General features: G+C 39.7%; 1 protein-coding gene across 1 annotated transcript; it reads right to left on the bottom strand.

Annotated features, from left to right (window-relative positions):
• Positions 1-9,863: 9,863 nt before the first annotated feature.
• On the bottom strand, positions 9,864-19,200 carry LOC115021453 (syntaxin-12-like). Its single transcript, XM_029451916.1, has 10 exons — positions 18,914-19,200; positions 17,646-17,776; positions 17,456-17,525; positions 17,238-17,337; positions 15,376-15,513; positions 15,164-15,207; positions 13,378-13,483; positions 13,213-13,285; positions 13,029-13,111; positions 9,864-10,538 (listed from the first exon to the last, which is right to left on the bottom strand). The coding sequence occupies exons 2-10, from the start codon at positions 17,743-17,745 to the stop codon at positions 10,446-10,448; spliced, it is 807 nt and encodes a 268-aa protein (XP_029307776.1). The 5' UTR covers positions 17,746-17,776; positions 18,914-19,200; the 3' UTR covers positions 9,864-10,445.
• Between the last annotated feature and the right edge of the window lie 2,309 nt (positions 19,201-21,509).

Genomic DNA, 21,509 nt, shown 5'->3' with positions numbered 1-21,509 from the left:
GCAGAGAAGGACAGAGAACTCCCGGGTGTATTTCACATCATGTCAGACATAAGGGTCTGGTGCAGAAACATTTGCTCCGGGTCTGGCCCTGCTTTTTCACATGTGGGCGAATGACAAAGGAATGACCTGCAAGCTAGTCCCTCTCTTTATCATTTCACACGACCTTCTCCACATTTTTAATGGAGCGAGTCAACTGAGAATATCTTTATTTGACAGATGAAGCTGTCATCAGATGTCAGTTTTGGATCTATTTTTATTGAGGATGAGAGAACATGAGATAACTGTTGAGTTAGTGTGCAGGTGTCTGCATTGATCTCCATACATATACCTAACATACGCCTTTTTAAGAGCATCTTCACCCTGGACAGTCTGTGTGTGTGTTCTTATGAGCACGGGTGATGTGTGTGCAGACGTGCATACCTGCTTTTAAACCTGAGAGCTCAGATAGCGACAGATGACAAAGTGCCAATTATCACTAATGTTGGTGTGTGTGTAGGGAATATGTTTATATTGTCACTGTTGTGAGGCAGATGTGTCCAATCACACACCATCTTCCCCAAAACACACTCCTGAGAGACAAACAGCAATAATTAATGTCCTTCAGAAGATGAGCCATGGTGTTGTCTGCCGGTCCGCTCTTATTTTTAGCCGTCCCTTGATAGAACACTAACTCTTTTGGCAGGGTATCAGTTGCAGGGATCCATTCTGGTGCCAGAAGGTCTCAGGTTCCAGCTCACAAATGACAGCGATCAGTGTGTGAACTGTCCTGAAGAGCTAAAGCAGCACTGGAACACTGAATCAATACTTAATTCATGGGGTTTAAAAGAGCAGAATTTAGTGGATCTATTGGCAGAAATGTAATATAATATTCACTATAATCTTTTTAATGTGTGTGTAATCGCTTGACTTGAAGTTACTAAAATTTCCTCCCAGCAAATGTACCTCATAATGTCTACATTTTGTCCTAGTATAGCCGACCTACAATGGCCGTCAAGGGTAAACACACTGCAGCGGCCCCCAAACATTTCCAATAGGAGAAACTTGCTGCAAATGAAAAAAGGTGTTGCATGAAGCCAAAACAAATGCAACAGAAAAATGCTGTAAATACAGAAATGATGCAAAAAAAAAAAAAAGAAACAAACCCCAAAAACAAAGGCAAAAAAAAGTTTAAAAAAAGCACCACTCCATGAATATTATTATATATTCTCATTCATTTATCAGTAATTGTTCACAGATTCCGTGTCCATTTGTTGATGCCCAGTTTAGATCATCTGTAAACTGTTGTTTCCAACGTGTGTGTTTGTATGACTGCTTCTGTGTCTTGACCCAGCAGACTCGACATCACTACAACAGTGTTCCCAGAACATTGACATGGTAACAAAAACTGAGCTTGAGATTTTTTGTCATACCCTTGTGAGGCTTTGACAACATCAGCCAAGTGTCTGAACATACATATATATATATATATATATATATATATATATATATATATATATATATATATATATATATATATATATATATATATATATATATATATATATATATATATATATATATATATATATAAAGATATTGAGAACATGACCAGACTCACATTTACTGGTATCATTGGAAGCTAGGAGGACTGAGCAGGAACTTTGCTAATTGACTCACAGACTGGATAGAGATTCCTCCAGGCTTATAATAATAATAATAATAATAATAATAATAATAATAATAATAATAATAATAATAATAATAATAATGATAATACATTTTATTTATACGCACACTTTTCATTTGCATAAACAAAACTCAAAGTGCTAAGGCTTGCTCTGATTGACCCTGGTCTTTTCTCCCTGTAATAGATTGCAGATTATCTCCCTCTGGCACTGAGAAGCGTTCCTACCTGGAAGGCAGTGCGTCACAGCTGGACTAACGAGTCCACAGATGACAGGCCTGTTGTACCTTGTTAGAGGAACAAGGAGCAACAGAGAAAGTGTGACATCAATAGTGGCTCAGGAGGGGCTTAAAGTGCCTACGAAATGATAAACATGAATTTCTACTGATGATAGTAAATGCTATTTGTAGTGTAATAATGTGTTATTTATGACACAATGATCGCAGTATTTAATAAATCATAATTTAATATGTCGACCACCGATGTTTACATTGCCGCTACCGGAAACACCCAACGCCGTGTTCTGACGTCACAAGTAGAATACAGTCGACCAGTTGAATACACAGTCAGAAGCAGCAGAAGCGGCAGACGTGGCGATGTCGGACTCTGGCTCGGATATTTCGACAGAATCGAGTGACAGTGAGTCGTCACTCGTTGCACCTTCAAGAAGAGGAGTTTATAGAAGAGGATGCCGGTGACGTGGATTTAGATCATGCGGGCGAGTTTAACGTGGTGGAAACAGAGCAGCTCGAGACACAGTATTCAAGGTGGAGACACAGACGGGTGCGAACATGCGGATGATGGTGACGGTGATCCTGGATTTGGCGGAGATCCTGTGCGGCAACAGAACACAGACAGGTATATACATTTGACTATAGTTCATAGAACTTCTCAATATATAGTAAATACATCTTAATAAATCGTAACATTATCCTCGATCGTAAATAGATCGCAAGCTATCCTATATCGAGTCGATAGCTTGGTTTCCTTGAATTGTTATGAACCCGACTAGTTGTCCGCAAATTGCTCGATCGCTAAATATTCAATTAACCCTTGGACACATCGACGTCTGTAAAGCTTGATAACTTGATTATTTCTCGGAGTTTCTGCGGTTGAGGTTCTATCGTTGTGTCTGATGTCAAACGTCATATATTACGAGACTGTATATAAAGCATTAGCTATTAGCTAACAAACAGACTGGAGGACAGCGCTGTTTTATAAAGTATAGTCTGTATACTGACCGTCTCACGGCTGCCTATAGTAGCCGGAACACTTACCAGAGGTTCATGGAAATTACGATGTCGTAACTTTACGAGACTTACGTGAAACGGGTAACAAGTTGCTACTAGGTAGATCCGACCTCCGTACGACCATAACAGGCTTATGAGCTGCTTACGTGCCTGTCGTGAAACACAGGCATATAAATAGTATGAAATTAAGATGACGTTAATATTGGCCTTTTTCTGGATATTGCATATTGTGTACATGTCCTTACCACTCTTCTGTTGTACATTTAGGTGTACATGTGAAAACTGTACAATTATGGAAGCAATTGAAGAGATGCTGCCAAGAAAAGGATGTCATGCAGGAATTCAATGAATATGAGGGACATGGTGCAAACATAACCTGCATAACAGATCACCCAGGACTCAAGTCAAAGTGTCTGGATGTTTGGGTGTTGCAGACAGCCTACCAAAGGTATTTGAAGAGGGACAGACAACAAGCAGGTGATCAGCCACGTAATGAGTAAGTTACTTGTGTAATGTGTAGAGCTCAGAAACTTTGATGTATTTATGGGAAGTCGAATGGTCACTCTGGCACAGTCACAGAATAAATAGATAAATAAGCAAATAAGGTTGAAGTGATTACCATTGACATGTATTATTTTGTATTTTACAGAATGTATCACTATATGGCATACCGCCAGCTGGTGAGATTTTGTTGGGGAATACTTGGTAAGAACCACAGAATGCCATTATGTGCCATTCAAAAGATCTGTGCTACGTTTCCATCTGACAACTACACGTCGTTCAAGTATCAGCACTTTATTAGAGTCAATAACAAAACACAATGTCAGTTCAGTGATTGAATCTGCTTCTATACAGCACAACACCATCCCTCTTGTTTGGTTCTTCCACCGATTTATGATCGTGACCTTTGGAACAACCAACTTGGATTGGAACTTGCAGTCCAGCTGACCTGACACGTGGTCACGCCTGCATGGACTTGTGGTGTGTCTGAAATGTACAAAACACAACTTTACTAATAAATCTTTCAAACCAGCTTGAAATTGTATTGCATGTTTATACATGTCTGCGTAAAGAAAATATCTAATAACATTCATAATAAAAGATGTGGTTGATTTGATTGCGAGAGCAATGATATCAAATTAAACAAATATATGAATTATGTACATGCATGTGGTACTACAACTGTAATGTACAGATGACGTACAGTCTGTAGACTTACTGGTGTACACACAGCTTCCTCCCCAGTGTGGATGTCCAATAGATGGTCACTGATCATACAGGTATCCTCAGTTCTGTCAGTGGCTTCATTCAACAATGTTTCAATACCTATGTAATAATAGTGTGATAGTTAAAAGTTAAATAGACTCACGCTTTTACTCAAACTACAGAATGAAATGGGGAAGCTTGTTATAAACTTTGAATCTATACTTAATTAAGCTAATGAAGTGTAATTAGCTAAAGTTATTAATACTACAAACAATAACACACAGATATCGGCTAGGGCCTGGGGTAAACTCGTTACACACAGTAGGCCTAGACCGATTATGGCTTTATGCTTGAAACAATAAATAAATTAAACAAGTAGCACGGCTTACCTTTGCTCTCTCCCTTTTGGCGAATGCATTTCGTCGTCTCTTTGGTGGAGGACTCTGCACCGGCGGACGTGTTTGAATCGGCGTGCTGGCTTGTGCTGGCTGGGGTCTCGGCAGTATTGTAGGGACAGCATCTGCGTTCAGTTTTTAAAAAATTTTGAATCTCATTTCCTTGGCGAGCATAGTTTGTTCGAAACACGATCTCTCAAAGTGCTGCCCACAAATCGTCGGTTTCATCGACGCACTTGTCTTGTCCATAAACGCAACATTTTATCCTCTTTTGGCCACAGAAAGCTAGATTTGTAGACGGCCCCACATCCCCATACAACACATGGCTTCACAATTATCCTTGACGATCGATTGTTGTCCGTTCTTTCTCGTAATAATTGACAGCAGTCTTTGCTGGACGCTTCAACGCAGACGAACACTGGCGGCGGCTGTAACGCAGGCGAACACTGGCGGCGGCTGTATTCTACTTGCGGCAGCTGTATTCTACTTGTGACGTCATCGCCCGAACATTGCCGAAGTGGATGCTCTCGGTGCAGCGATCGATTGTTGTTAGCGGAAGTCATTTTTATGCTGTTATGATCGTGATTTATTACGAATACATCAATATTAAAATATATATACAGTATATCTCAAAAGTGAGTACACCCTTTAGATTTTTGCAAATATTCTGTTATATCCTTTCAGGGGATAACATTATCCTACTGAAACTTTGATATAACTTAAAGTAGTCAGTGTGCTGCTTGAATAACAGTATAGATTTATTGTCCTTTGAAAATTACTCAGTACACAGCTGTTAATGTCTAAACAGCTGGCAACAAAAGTGAGTACACCCCATAGTGAACATGTCTAAATTGTGCCCAAAGTGTCAATATTTTGTGTGACCACCATTGTTATCTAGCACTGCTTTAACCCTCCTGGGCATGGAATTCACCAGAGCTGCACAGGTTGCTTCTGGAATCTTCTTCCACTCCTCCACGACGACATCACGGAGCGCACGGATGTTGGACACCTTGCACTCCTCCACCTTCCTCTTGAGGATGCCCCACATGTGCTCAATTGGGTTTAGGTCTGGAGACATACTTGGCCAGTCCATCACCTTAACCTTCAGCTTCTTCAGCAAGGCCGTTGTCATCTTGGAGGTGTGTTTAGGGTCATTATCATGTTGGAAAACTGCCCTACGGCCCAGTTTCCGAAGAGAGGGGATCATGCTCTGCTGCAGGATGTCACAGTATATATTGGAATTCATGTGTCCCTCAATGAAATGCAGCTCCCCAGTGCCGGCAGCACTCATGCAGCCCCAGACCATGATGCTGCCACCACCATGCTTGACTGTAGGCAAAACACATTTGTCTTGGTACTCCTCACCAGGGTGCCGCCACACACGCCGGACACCATCTGACCCAAACAGGTTTATTTTGGTCTCATCAGACCACAGGACATGGTTCCAGTAACTCATGTTCTTGGATTCATTGTCTTCAGCAAACTGTTTGCGGGCTTTCTTATGCATCGGTTTCAGAAGGGGCTTCTGTCTGGGGCGACGGCCATACAAACCGATTTGATGCAGTGTGCGGCGTATGGTCTGGGCACTGACAGGCTGACATCCCACTTCTGCAACCTCTGCAGCAATGCTGGAAGCACTCGCACGTCTATTTTTGGAAACCAACCTCTGGATATGACGCTGAGCACGTGGACTCAACTTCTTTGGTCGACCCTGGCGAGGCCTGTTCCGAGTGGAACCTGTCCTGGAAAACCGCTGTATGATCTTAGCCACTGTGCTGCAACTCATTTTCATGGTGTTGGCAATCTTCTTATAGCCAAGGCCATCTTTGTGAAGCGCAATAATCCTTTTTTTCAGCCGCTCAGAGAGTTCCTTGCCATGAGGTGCCATGTTGTCCAGCATTCAGAGAGAATTGTGCCCAAAACACCAAATTTAACAGCCCTGCTTATCATTTACACCTGAATCCTTGTAACACTAACGAGTCACATGACACCAGGGCGGGAAAACAACATCATTGGGCACAATTAGGACATGTTCACTATGGGGTGTACTCACTTTTGTTGCCAGCTGTTTAGACATTAACAGCTGTGTACTGAGTAATTTTCAAAGGACAATAAATCTATACTGTTATTCAAGCAGCACACTGACTACTTTAAGTTATATCAAAGTTTCAGTAGGATAATGTTATCCCCTGAAAGGATATAACAGAATATTTGCAAAAATCTAAAGGGTGTACTCACTTTTGAGATATACTGTATGGCACATTTCACAATAGATATGCAAACTCTATCATATACCAAGCCCAATAACACTGACAAAATATCATTTCGTAGGCTCTTTAAGGTGGGCTTGAGACGTGGGAAGACAAGATGAAATGATGAAATGAGGGAGTAGGAGGCAGGTGAGAGGTAAGTGTTGGTGGACCCATTATTCTGTCTTTAAAACTGTTTGACAGTGGAAAAGCCTCAGAAAGAGCCTGCTTGCTATCTGAGGTGAGGGTTACATCAAAGGTTTTAATAAGCCGTTCTTCCTTTGACCAACCCCATCAAACATCCATCAAGAGGAATGAAATCTGCACCTTGGAGGAAAATAGAAGCCCATTTACTTTCCATTTCAAACAATCAAGATAGCCTCTGATGCCTCTCCTCATACATGGAGGGAACATCATTGTCACAAGTGTTGCATATCTGTCCATCAGCGATGCAGATCAGTGCAAATGATGTGTTCCAGTCTTTATTACGGAGGAAATGGAAGAAGAGCACAGACGATGGGTTCAACCCCCAACAAAAGAGAATATGAAAAGCAAATTCACCCTCCTCTTATCCTCTCTGAATAATGAGAAGAGGAGGCGATTTCTATCTGACCATTTTTCTTGATCAATTGACGGAGTACAAATCTTTTGTTTGGTCGATGATGAAAGGATCCAGGGAGAGAGCACACTGTGTTTGTGTAGCGTTGAAAATTATGTCATGGCAATTTAATTTTGTTTCTATGATGATCAGCCAAGATTCCCGGCTACATTGATTGGATACTTTCAGCAGTGGAAAACGAAAATCAAGAAAAGTGCCCGCTACCAAAAGCCAATCCAGTGGAGCCAATGTGAACGTGCAACATGTATGTGTCCTGTTGCCTTTGATATTTGTGTTGGGGTTGTCACTCGGACCTGCCAACTACTAAACCAAAAACATTAAATGGAAACGGATAATCAATGAAAAATGTTGTCTTCATGTTTCTCCTCTGGCACGCTGTGATACATCCAACAAAACATTTCTGCGGGGTTTAAAAAAAGAAAAGAAAAAACCTTAAGGTGGGAAATTACTTTAGAAACTAACAGAACTCCTATGCTGGTGTACAAATACTGTTTGAGTAGTTTGTGGTAATTTGATTACATTACAGGTCATTTATCAGATGCTCTTATCCAGAGAGACTTACAGTGAACTAACTACAGGGACAGTCCCCCTGGAGCAGCTCAGGGTTAAGTATCTTGCTCAGGGGTACAATGGTGGCAGTCCTGGTATTGAACTCACAACCTTCCGGTGTTGCAGTCAAGTCCTCCTACACCACACTGGAAAGATGTTTCTAATCAGACATCTGACATAACAAGGCTAAGAGTCTACAGCTGTGCTATCAGCTCCGTCTATCTCAAGTACACTCATGATCTCTAGAGGATGCATCTAATGACCACCAAGGCCATGATGTTTCATTGATGTTCCCCTCAGGATAACTTCTAACAACGTTGGTGAGTTCTGACCTTTTTCATCCAGCACCGTCATAAAGTACTTTGTGTTAGTTTTCATGAATGATCAAACTAAATGAATTCCTCCAACTCTCTGGAGCTGGATTGTTGTGATACCCATCATCTTTAATGAAGGGCCAGTGTGAGCGCATCATGTTGAGTCATGGCAGCGGGGGTGCAGCAGAGCCGCTGGGACCTGATGACCTTTCAGAGATGACGAAGACCACTCAGTGCTCCTCCACACACACTAGACGGAGTGTAACCAAGACAACCCCGATCTTATCTTCATCACATCCCTCCACACTCTCATTACTCGCTTATCAGCTGCTCTGTGTCTCATTCAGACATTTCAGTACCATCTGCTGTTTGAACATCTGGACTTAAACTCTGAAGACACCAGCAGCGATGTCAATAACAGCTTCATATCTACAGTACAATAACAACACACTCAGAAAGGATGACGATTACCTTACTGTAGAAGTATTCTTTATTATTATATCAATTTAAGCTTCATTTTAGTGGCTATAAGTGTAATTCAGGACTGATTAAATTGGCAATCAAATCAGCCAAATGAAGCAAAGTACAAGGGGTGCAGCAGGGAATGTGTGCTGCACTAAAAACCTAATTCTTTAAACAGTGGTCATATTAAAATATGTGTACAGTGAGTGGAGCACTTTACCTACCGTAATGCAATAACCCAAACTGTATAAAGAGAATGTCTGTTTTATATGCGGATCACTAACAGTAGCAGTACGTGTTCTAGTATCAGTAGTTGAAATAGAAGTGCTACTAGTACAAATAATGATAAGTTCATCCACATTACAAAACAACATACTTCCAAGGTAAGTCTTTTCATATCCAGGACAGCATATTGCTGCCACAATGACTAAATGAATTCTATAAACATGTTTTAATGTTTTTAGAATATTTGTATTTCTTCAAATCAAAAATCAACATCTTGTTAAAACAAGAAGCTTTTCTTGTTATAATGTGGAGAGCTGTTGAAAGTCGCTGTTTTAAAGACAAAATGGTCAAGTCAATGCCTCAAGAGAAGACATCGTAGCTGCATCGGCTGGAAAGACTTTGGGCAAGAGGTGGCGAACAGTCCGGCAGGTCTGCAGTCTGTCACAGGACACATACAGTCTGTGGTGCTCAGGGTCAGGGATTCATACATGACACTTCAAAAACCCAATAACCTTCCTTTTAATCAGAAAACAGTCTGTGGATTATGTGAATCACATGTTTACTACTATAATCCCTAAGGAAGCTGATGACAGTTGTTTACCCCCAAATCTAACACATTAAACTAATGTTGCATTGTTGTGTTAAAGTACCCAGCAGTGCAGCACATTACAACACAGACAGATTTATGCATCACTAAATAAGGGAGCTCAACTTGTGATACGTGGTAGATGTACTGGTAATACTTCTGTACTTTAATATGAGTACAAGTGTAAGCCGTATCTTTCCACTGTAGTACTTTCTAAATAAAATGATGTCTGGAAATATTTCTTGCTGTACCGGTCATTTATAACATCAGGTAAACTGGTGTCTCTGCTGACTCTTAACGTGCTTAGCTCGCCTCTGGTGGACAGAATGAGACATGACACGTGCAGCACTTTGTCAGGTGGAACTGTATTAAATGCTTTCAGTGGGCACATCCAGTGAACAAACAATTTACTAAGAACAGACATTATGCCAGCTAAAGAAAAAGTGGATATTTCCTTTAACAATCCCATAGGTAAGACACTCCTTATATGGGGAATACACTTCATATACAAACAAGACAGGGTTATATACTGTACAATTATGTAAGATTGCATTTGATAAGACACCATCCTACAGTAGATACATGGTACACTGAAGAAAATTGTACTTTTTATGTGTTGGAATGTAGTGTTTATCTGTCATATTCGGACTAATACACACACACACACACACACACACACACACACACACACACATTTACCCCAAATAAATACATCCACATTCAGTGGACATGTGCCCATACTTTTTCTTTCTTTCTCTTTCTTTCTCTCTCTCACACTCACTCACACACACACACACACACACACACACACACACACACACACACACACACACACACACACACACACACACACACACACACACACACACACACACACACACACACACACACACACACTGGAAGTCATGTGAAGGTGTGCTTCTCCTCTCATTTGATGGCCTGCCAGATAATGATGACGAGGATGATGAGCACCAGCGACAGCACCAAGGCCAGCATGCACATCCTCTTACGGGACTTCCTCTGCACACAACAAAGTATCATGTCAGAGTTATCAGATAAAATGGAGCAAAAGTGCACGAGTGTTTCACACAGAGTGGTAGCTGCTTGACATTGGCTGACGACAGGACATCATATTAAATGTAGTAATCCTAGTATACTGCATAAATCAATAAGTCTGATGTTATTCTAGCTTTTCTTTTATTGTCAACAAATCACAAGAAAGATCCAAACCAAAGATGTGTCAGTCTCTTAATACGTTCTGACTTCCCTGTCAGTGCAGAAACAGAAAAGATAATAAAACAAAGAAGGCTCCATGATGTAATCCTCAAACCTGGGAACAAAAGCAAATGTTGAGAAAACTTGAAAGCAAATTGCGTTCCACCAAGCTGGAAGAATCTTGTTTAGTCTGGAAAAATAGTATCAAAATATATAGGAAGCCTCTCCGTAATGCCAGAGCAACTTATTATTCATCATTATTAGAAGAACATAGGAAATAGGAAAGAGCCCAGATTCCTTATCCTTACCATAAAACCTGAAATAGATCTCGACTGCTTTTCTCCCATCAACCATCACCAACTAACTTCAATGATTTCTTCTAAGCTAACAACGTCTCAACTATGCTGCTTAAAGATGTTTTACGCTTAGTTCAAACTTTTTATTAGATATGATAAACCTGTCTTTATTATCAGGCTTTGTCCCGCAGTCCTTTAAAGTAGCTGTAATAAAACCTCTTCCTAAAAAAGTCCAGTCTTGATCCAGAGGTTTTAGCCAACATCTAACCTTCCATTTCTCTACACAGTCTTTGAGAAATATTCTATTAAACAGAATATATCCCGGAACACTTAATTGGCATAAAGAGAAATGCACTAAGATAGTTTTAGTCCTATTTATCTGAGCGATCTTTGTGTATTTTAAGATGAATCCTCTGTGTAAACCAAAGTTAGTCATGGAGGCTCTGTACCAGTTCCATTTAAAAATCATATGCTTCCTTTAGGCAAAATTATTAGGAAACACTCCATAAATGTTCATTGTTATGCAGATGACAATTATATCTATCGATCGAGCTAGTTAAAAACCAGTTTACTAAACTTAATCACGCTGTAAGGACATACAAACCTGGATGACCTGCAATTTTATGAATAAAAAGAGACAAAATTGAAGTTATTGAACTTGGCCCCAGACACCTCTGAAACACATTAGTCTGCATTACATCACCCCGGCCTCCAGCACTTTGATCAGGACGTGTCCTTTAACTCCCACATGAAACAAACTTCAAGGACGGCCTTCTTTCATCTACGTAACGTTGCAAAAACCAGGCACATCCTGTCTCTAAAGGATGCATGAAAACTAGTCCAAGCATTTGTTACCTCTTGGCTGGATCATTTTAATTCTTTATTATCATTCCAATAATTCCATTAAGACTCTCCAGTTGATCCAGAATGCTGCTTCTCTATCTGTATGCACACATGTTCCATAAATGCATGTTACTAACTCACATCTTGGAGTTGTTGTGCTCTTACGTATCACAGGTCGCCACGTTTAATGGTTGCGTCTGGGTTGTGCATCGAGGCTGCGCCTGTTGCCGGGGTCCTGCTCAACGCCCACTACTACTTCTATAATTATTAGTTATATTCTGTTGTTGTTATTACTATTAGTATGTTTTTATTATTGCTCTTATTGTTGGCGACACCTGGAAGCTGCTTGACATCCTCCAGGATCCATCTTTTTCATATACAGTATATTCATTATCATTCTTTGTGATATGGATTGTCTTTGTTGTACTTGTTGTTTATTCTGTGCGTCCTGGGAATGGGATCCCTCCTCAGGGAGGCTTTTCCTGAGGTTTCCATTTTTTTCCCCAGAGTTTTTTCTTTACCGCTGCAAGAGTCTAAGGACAGAGGGTGTTGTATGCTGCACAGATTGTAAAGTCCCCTGAGGCAAATGTGTAATTTGTGATATCGGGCTGTCTAAATAACATTTGATTTGATTCCCCACCCTGCCCGTTGCTCTCAGCTCCGAGATCATTTTGTCTACTGAGGATACAAAGCTTTGAAAAACAGATCACAAATGCATGGCTTTATTTTCTTGCTACAGCTGGATACTGTCGTTTCTATAACACGTTACTCAAACAGGAAGACATTTGTTGGGGACTGTTTTCGGTGATACATTCACATTTAGTGCTCTAGTGAGTCTTTCCCACAGCAGGATGGTATGTCGGAGTCAGTCAAAATGAATTACAGTGTGTGTGTACATAGTAATGTCACCCAGCGCAATGGTTTGGCTCAGTGAGCTTGCAAAAGTATTTTGGCTACAATGACGCTCTAAGGCACAGAGGAATAAGCTATATTAGGCTTTTTTATACACACAATACTTGATAAACATCCATTGATGATTCGGTATTTTCATGGTGTAGAATATCACAAGACGTATCCTTTAACATTCTGTTTTATTGTATTTTAAATTTATTTTCATGTAGTGTTTCCATTATTTTGTCCAGCCCCTCTCTCTTACCTTGTAGTAGGATGCCTTCTGCAGCTGGACGACCCCTCTGTCTACATGAACCTCAGCACTCTCCACATTGGCCTCAATGGTGTCTGTTCATCAAACACAGGAAGGTGAAGCACGTGCACTCTCACATCCAATCGACGTGTGTAAAGGATCAACTCAATGCTAACCTGAGTTCCTATTGACTTACCGATCATCTCTCCCTGATCGTGGATCATCACAGCCAGGTCCTTGAAGATCTGGTTCACATCCACAATGTTGGCCTGGCAAGGACAGGAGGAGATGGTTAGCTGGTGAACAGAACTGCATGTGACAGTATTAAAGTGTCCCTGCTTCTGTAGGATATGGTTGGTACCTCCAGCTGTTTGATGTTAGTCTCTCTCTCCTTGATGATGTCCAGGTCCTCCTCTGTGGTCGTGGGCTCCTCAGTCTGAGTCTGGCTCTGACCCCACTCATCTTCACTACATAATGATACAGGTCCAACTTCATTTTACAGCTCAGCATTTAAAAAAGACCCAGGTTAAAGTAAAACTTACAAGAACCAAGATACCATCTGACTGATGGATAGCAATGTGTGATCTTAAATAGAGTCTTTCAGTACTGTGATGTGATTGAATGTAAAACTGTACAGACTTTCTTAGTCTACTTAAACTTTAGTTAGGAATATTTACATAGTACATGCCTTTAAACAACACAACAAACATGGGAAGAGAAAACGTTGATCTCTCATAATAGATACATAACAAGTATTCCATGTGTGAAGTGGCTGCTTCAAGAGCATTTGGTTCTAAAATAAGGTATTAATTGTTGATTAAAAGGGTCAAAACCTTTTTAACACTTTTACTGTTTTACTGTCAAAGTGAGTTTTAAGACTTTTATGTCAAGAAATGTCAAAGCTTTCTGGAGAACCTGTTTCTAAATGACCCAAAATACATGTCAATGTCAAAGATATCTTTAGCACTCATTGGCCACTATGTAGCCAATAAAGACTATACAAAGCTGTAAGCTGATAATATTGGCAGTGCCAATGTATTTGTCTACTGAAACGTCTCAGTGTGATGGGACATCATTTACATTTGGGCAAACAAAAATGACACCACCAAGGTTTCATGTTGTTGTTTGGTGGGTTCCTTCACTTTTCCCTTAAAGCAGGGGTCTTCAATGTTTTTCGGGTACATTTATTTTAGTTCACCCCTCTCCTTCCCTCCACTCTATCTGACTGTAGGTGTGTGTCGCCGCCCTTATGAATGTGAATGGCAAAGCAAAAATAAATAAATTGTAATACAAAAAAAAACGTACATTTTCTTTTTTATTGCTTTATCTACAAAAAAATTCACGACCCACCTGCAGTACCTCCGCAGACCCCCTATTGAAGACCCCTGCCTTACAGGTTCAATGTGCAGTTCTGAGTCACCTGCTCCAAAGGAACAGGGGGCAGTGTTTCACCTCTAAACTGGGTCCATACAATGAAATTGTCATCAAAACCATCAGTTATTTAAAAAAAACTTTATATTTTAGTTGTAATAGTTTGTCATATTTATTGTATTCTAAATGTTAAAGTATTATAGTGTAATCTTGATATTGTGTATTGTACAGCTATACATCTCTCTTCTAGTGTTGATATATACTGTACTAATGTCAGTTCATTAGAGCAGACTGCTGAAACTCTGAGTCTAAATATCTGTGATGTGGAGTTTAGATATGTGTGTTTCCTGAGGCACTGGGGCTGTACGGCCCGTGTAACGTTATGTTTTGATAGTTTATATGTTAGCTTGTTGACGGCAGAGACAAGCGAACGACTCATGTGTTTGTTTCTTCCTCCGCGCCAACAAAGTACTGCCTCCCCGGAGGCTCTGGTGGCTCGCATACGGCCAGCGTATATTCCAGCACCTCTTCACATTCTGTTGATAATGTGAGTTCATTGTTTTAATGTTGTAAGTTTAAATTCTGCCATATCTTATACATTGAACCTTTAACACCAGCCATGCACTGATAATACAGTGTGCAGCCACTCAGAGAACAGAGGAGGAACATAGTTTGACCTTGCTGTGGCTTTTTTTACACCAAATTGCATAAAAAACTAAATGGTGGGAAGAATGAGCCGAAGGTAAACTATTTAAAAACACACTGAAGAAACTTACTTTTCATATGTAACCAGCTGTTCATTCACATTGCCTCCGTCTCCCTGTACACAAACACAAAACAATTTAATAAACATCAGCTCACATGGGTTTTCCATCACGTATGCAAATATATTAGAAGTAATTCAATTGATCACTATTTCTTTAAGAGTAATGTTTTATTGGTTGCAAAGGCTCTACAGCCCATGTCCAATGAAAAGCCTGGTATTCACCATGACTCTGGATCCTGCTCGAGCTCTGGCCACGGACTCCTTCTCTTTCTCAGCTGCCCTGCGCTGAACCATCTGGAAGTTGTTGAGTGCTGCAGAGAAATCATTCATCAAACGCTCTTTCTGCAGCTTTTGCTGCCTCTGGAAAAAAGAAGAAAGAAAGGAAAGACACAGACACCCAAATTGAAACTTATTAAACCTGTCATTTCCTGAACTTGGGCGCAGTACTATACAATCTAGGACAGAGGCTGTAGCAGGATGAATAGATTATTAGTAGCAGTCACAGTATCTCACAGTATCAGCAGGTGCACATGACCTCTGCTCCCCTGTCCTTCATCAGAGGAGCAAGGCCCAAATACACAGCTCGTTTACTGAGAGTAAAACTGAAGTCCTGATATTTGGACCCAGAGGTGCCTGTGATGCCCCTTACACTGTAAAAAAGTCTGTGTCTGATAATGGACAGGGATTTTAAATTGGACAAACAGATTTTATGATTTTGAAAGGGTTATACTTGCTTTTGTCTTGACCTGACTCGACTAATTTAATGCCCTTCAACCTCTAATATCAGACATAAAAACATGTCATTTGAAGACCTCACCTTGTGATGGGCATGTTTCTATGTTTCTCATTTTATGGATTAAATGATTAACTAACTAATAAAGAGATAGATAAATGTATTTATTTGTAATTGTAACATGAATCCCACTACAGTGAGGCTCATCAAAGACAGACATTGATTTGTAGGCATGGAGAAGGCCCACTCCCACTTCACGTGCTTGAAGTATGTCAGTAAAATTAGCAGCATTCTCTCCACATTCCTTCCATCATGACTCACATGATTATTCTATCCTTTTTCCATACATTTTAATTACCACAGTTTTGTGTCCCGAAGCTAATTTCCTCCAATTGCTCAGTAGAACTTTCTCAGTGTGCGTTTTTGTTTATTTGTACTTTTTGTGATTGCTTCCCAATATGGCATTTACACTTAAGTGTACTTTTGTTCGGGTCTGTTGTCCCTGGTTTGGTCTCGGCCCCTTACTCTATCTGAAAGAGCGTAGTGGTACACAGATCACATGTTGGTACAGGGCGGATGGAAAGCAGCCGAGATGAGAAGAACAACACGGGCACAATGGCATACAGTATCAGAGCTAATGATTCCACTTGTCAGTATATACCATTACCAGCCATTACTGCTGTAAATGTTTTTTCTGTTTGTCACTTCCCTTTTAATATTATGTTATTTACTTTTTTTTTGTAGATCATTTTTTTAAATGTGTTTCCCCAGGTGTTGTGTGTAATGTGAGCACCCTCTGCTGGAGCCATGCAGACTTAAGGGGTGCAGACTAAACTGTGTTACCAGTCCCTGTGGTAGGTTGATCCGAAATAATCTGTTAGAATCCTGTATTAAGTTTGTTTTTGTATTTTCTTCTTGTTGTATGTTAAAGTGAGCTTCCAATTAGCATGCTGTTGTGATGATAGTGGTTGTGAGTAATTGTTTGAGCTCATCATCGCTGAATCTCTGTGTTGTAACTTGCTAACCAGCTGAATTATTGAATTATTTCTTTCTTTGTTTTTGTATTTTATGGAGATTGTTACCAGAGTTGACTGTGAGTGACCAAATATCATTATCGGGTACATGTACTGTTATTTTGTTTCTCTTTTCTCCCTCCCTCCCATCCTGAAGCTGCCAATAGTTCAGACAGATTTAATGACAGATGAACACGTGTCTGAGCATGGAATAAGCTTAGCATGCTGTATTTCAGCTATATGGGCCTCTGAGCCTATGAACACTGCCTTACCAAAAATGTTATACATCTAAATATAACGTTTTATTGATATAGTGATACAAGTGTCTGTATATTGACCTGTTCTGAGGGAGACAGTGGGGGGAGCAGTGAGCCCAGCTCCTTCAGGTGTCTGTTGGTTTCTTTAGCCAGCTGGTTGGTGTAGTGCTGGAGCTGTTGGCTGCAGGGGAACACAAACATTACTAAAAGCTCTCTCAAAAGGTTTTTCTGGTCACATCATTCCCGCTCAAATCATTACATATATGAGTTGATACTGATAATCCTAGGCCAGTACTTACAGCCTCTCCTGGAGCTCTGAGGTGTTCTCTCTCGGCCCCAGTTGGTAGAGGAGAGTTTTGATCTGACCAGCTGTGAAGAAAAGGAACCACTTCAGTAAACATGCAGATCTTTTGGGGAAATGATGTGTGAGTAGAGGTGTTAATAGAGATCTGGTCTTCAACAGGTTGTTTTCTGTTGTGTGTGACTCACAGTTTTGGCTAATCTTCTGGATATTGGAGCTGCATGTCTGGATAAGACTGCTGAAGTCCCTTGGCTGGGACCAGCTGCTGTCTGCGCTCATATAGGACATCCTGGCTGTAGCCCACAAGCCTGTCACAGTGCTAAGGAACACAAAAACACAGTTACAATGTAGAGAACAGAGCCCATGTAGTCACATCAAATATTATTTCTATTTCAGAATTTCTTTGTTTTTGTATTGAGATTGTTTTAACTACTTATAGTGTTAATTAGTTTCACCTATATCAGTCACCTTTCACAGAGCTGACAAGTAGATTATTTGATTATTTGGCAGATAAGAAATTAGTCGGGGAGACGAGGAGATTATGTTTTTTTCTTGTCTTACATTTTGGTAAAATACATATGTTAAGGTCATGGACTGTTGGTTAAAAACATAAGCAATTGGAAGACTGTAAAATCGGTATATGCAAAGTAACTAATAACTATAAATCTCAAATATCAATACCTTTTCCAATAAAGTAATATGAATATATTAATAATATATACATCTGGTTTCAAGTCTTAAAATCTCAGGAAATTTGCTGACAAACTTCCATCCACGAGAGACAACTTCATATTTTACATTTTATAACCCTTCAAATGTCTACGGAGCCCACAAGGACCCTAAACGTATGCTAGGTAAAATGTCAATTCATTGTCATTTTTTCAGTCATCTAATATGATGGAGTACAGAGCCAAAGAAGAAGAAGAAGAACAACAACAACAACAACAACAACAACAACAACAACAACTAACGTTACAAGTAACGTGTCACTGCCCTAATCTCCTTCGCCTTCTTCTTCTTCGCTGTATTTCTCCGGAACACTACGTTGATAGAAAGACGTAAAGGTAGCATATACATGTACAGAATCCCGCGTGTTATATTCCAATAAAAGAGGCTGGCACTAAATAAAGAGCAAGCGCGAGCCAAACCCAAGTCATCGCGTGGATTGTAACTGACAATTCTGGAAACAAACTAAACATACAGAATATAACCTGTTAAAAAACAATATTAAACAGTCTTTCACCGAGTAATTAAACTACTGTAATGTAGATTACATTTTAGACTGCCATAAAAAAACCTTATTTCAACAGTCCTTATTGAGCGTTAATAACAGGTCGCAGTGTGTCACGTGCATCAATTCCAGCCTAGATATATGTTCTAGCGTTTTATACAGCAGGTTACACAGACCCCTGTCGGTTAATACACATGTTAGCAATGTTCACAGTGAATCTCTTACTTTGTAGTGAAGCTGACGTCGACAGTGTATGTTGCTCCAAATGTCTCAGATAAATATATCTATATCAGAATTAGCAGACCCAGCCTGCGACGTCACACGTTCAAAACACTAATCCAACGTTATGTTGACGTTGCATTCACTGTCAATAGCAAATGTGGTTAACACAAGTCTCCAGTGAGGTAACAGGTTACTGCATACATTTCGTCATTCTTCATTTCGTCAAATCGTAGATAACCTAATCCATAGACTGTATGAGATTATCCTGAACCTTTCCCCTGTGATTTGTAGACACACAGACTGCACTACAACCTAAAATGTCCATTCAAGATATTCAACATTGACTGTGTGTGATGGGCCAGTGGTCTATCTCTTGGAATAAACCCGTGCCTATCCCATGACTTTCACACTGACTCTAATAATACATCTAAATGCATCACTGTGCAGCCCTGCACGTGACAGCAGACATAAATCAAAATAGACCTAAGGAAAAAAATAATGATAATGTCATGAGTCCAAGTGCTCCGACCTATACATAAGATGTTTCTCACAATTGTGTGATTGGTGATCTTTGACCGTTGTAATTATTATGAGTTTTTAGTTTTTACTGCACATTCAGATTTTTAGGAAATATTGGCCTATTTGCATTATTCTTTTTACTTATAGTATTACAAACTAGTAACTTCATAATATTATTAATTTGAGCTACTTTTGATCATTTGCACTTTTGACATTTGTCTTTGGGTATAAAATTAAAATGTTAACTTGTATGATAGCCTATAATAATAACTTTATTTGTATAACACATTTAAAAAATAAAGTTACAAAGTGCTTAACAGTAAAAAAACAACAACAACAACAACAATAACATATAAACACAGAATACAAACGAAAATAAAGAATCATAAAATATACAATTGGATACAATAAGTACAATAAAATATGTCAGTGTTTTGTTCATCCTTGTATTGCTCTATAGAATAATATGTATCCACTTTCTTTTTAGACATGTTTGAAAACCCAAAGCTACGTAACTTAATTTGAGTGTCATATAGGACAATGTGAAGTTCCATGACACAGTAGTGTAGCAGTTCAGGAGAGGCTCTAATTACATCCCATCCCAGAAAAATCAAATTCTGCGTTATCTAATACCGTGATGCAAATTAAGTGATGCAGTGATCACAACTACTTATCTTTTAAGAATTCTTCTCTTCGCACAGTTCTCTTTACTTTTCACACCGCTCACATAGAAAGCTCAGTTTGCAGAACATTTAACACAAGTGCAGGCACTCTCACCTGAGAGTATTCTGCTCACAGCATTGTCAAGCTTTTTCCAGATAAAGAAAAATATGTTGCAGCTATAGGCTCATTCAGATAATCTGATGGGATTTCTGAGCAACATTTTGGTGACATGTATGCCTCTATAAGAGCACATGGGGTAACACACTTGCATAATGTGTTTGGGGCCTTTAACACAGTTTATCTCCTTTTTTGAAAATGTTTTATTAGTGCAATGAGATATAGTACAAAGAAGTTGGAAAATTAGACAGACATGTGTAACAAAATATACAGACAATTACACAAAACATTTGTGTCTGTCTGTCCGTCCATATGTCTGTGTTTGTGGGATAACTACAAGCTATTTCATATTTATATGTGTTTCTTTGCATGTATTTGTTTTCACATGTGACAACCAACCCTTTTGTTAGCATATACATGCATGGTGTGATATATTTAGTCCTTTCTTTCTTTTAAAGAATTAAAAATGGGCAGGGATTTTCTCAGGAAGACAAATACGGACAGACTCTGCCAGACGTAATGCTCAGGGCAGTCAGAGAGGTGAAACTGAACAACAAAACAGTCAGAAGTACTGCCAAGGACTTTCAGATTAACTTTCGATTACTGGCAAGATATTGCTGTAAAATAAATCCATCAGAGGTTGCTGGAGATGGAATTTTCCCATCCCTGCGAGTAGGTTATATCAAAAAAATGTTATCAATGAGGAGCAGGGAACTGGCAGAATATATCCAACTGGGCAGAAGGAGATAGTAGGGTTCTCTCAATAAGGTCTCCTGAGGACACCAGCCATGCCTGTGCCAGTGCCTTTAATGAGCACAATGTGGATCAATTCTTCACCAATTTAGAGGAAGTCCTGACAAGACACGAGTTTGAACTCCAGTCCATTTTGAATATGGACAAAACTGAAAGGCTATTGCCACTGTCCACAAAACAAACAAGGTGGCAGCCAGGAGAGGCTACTGTATTCTTTCTGTCCTTATTCCCCCCCCCTGGCTTCAAATCTTGTGACCATTTTCTAAATTCCATCTCCACAGGAAGTGCAGGACAGGCTAACCTTGTGGGTGGATGAAGATGGAGGCATTTTTTTAACTTCCTTTAACATTTTGCTGCACACACAAAAGGTCCAATCGTCCGATTGTTGCATTTCAATGTAATTCAACTTTTAAAATTAATTTTTACGATTCCCTCCATTAAAATAACTTAGAGACAACTAACCGCAGAGTATGAGACTAACAGCCCCACAATGGAGATGGTTGTCAAAGGAGCTCAAGACGTATTTGACAGTCCATATCGTTTGAAC

The sequence above is a fragment of the Cottoperca gobio genome, chromosome 16 (genome assembly GCF_900634415.1).
Source record: "Cottoperca gobio chromosome 16, fCotGob3.1, whole genome shotgun sequence".
NCBI lineage: Eukaryota > Metazoa > Chordata > Actinopteri > Perciformes > Bovichtidae > Cottoperca > Cottoperca gobio.
Note: the sequence above shows the minus strand (reverse complement) of the source record. Positions and strands in the feature narration are given on the sequence as shown.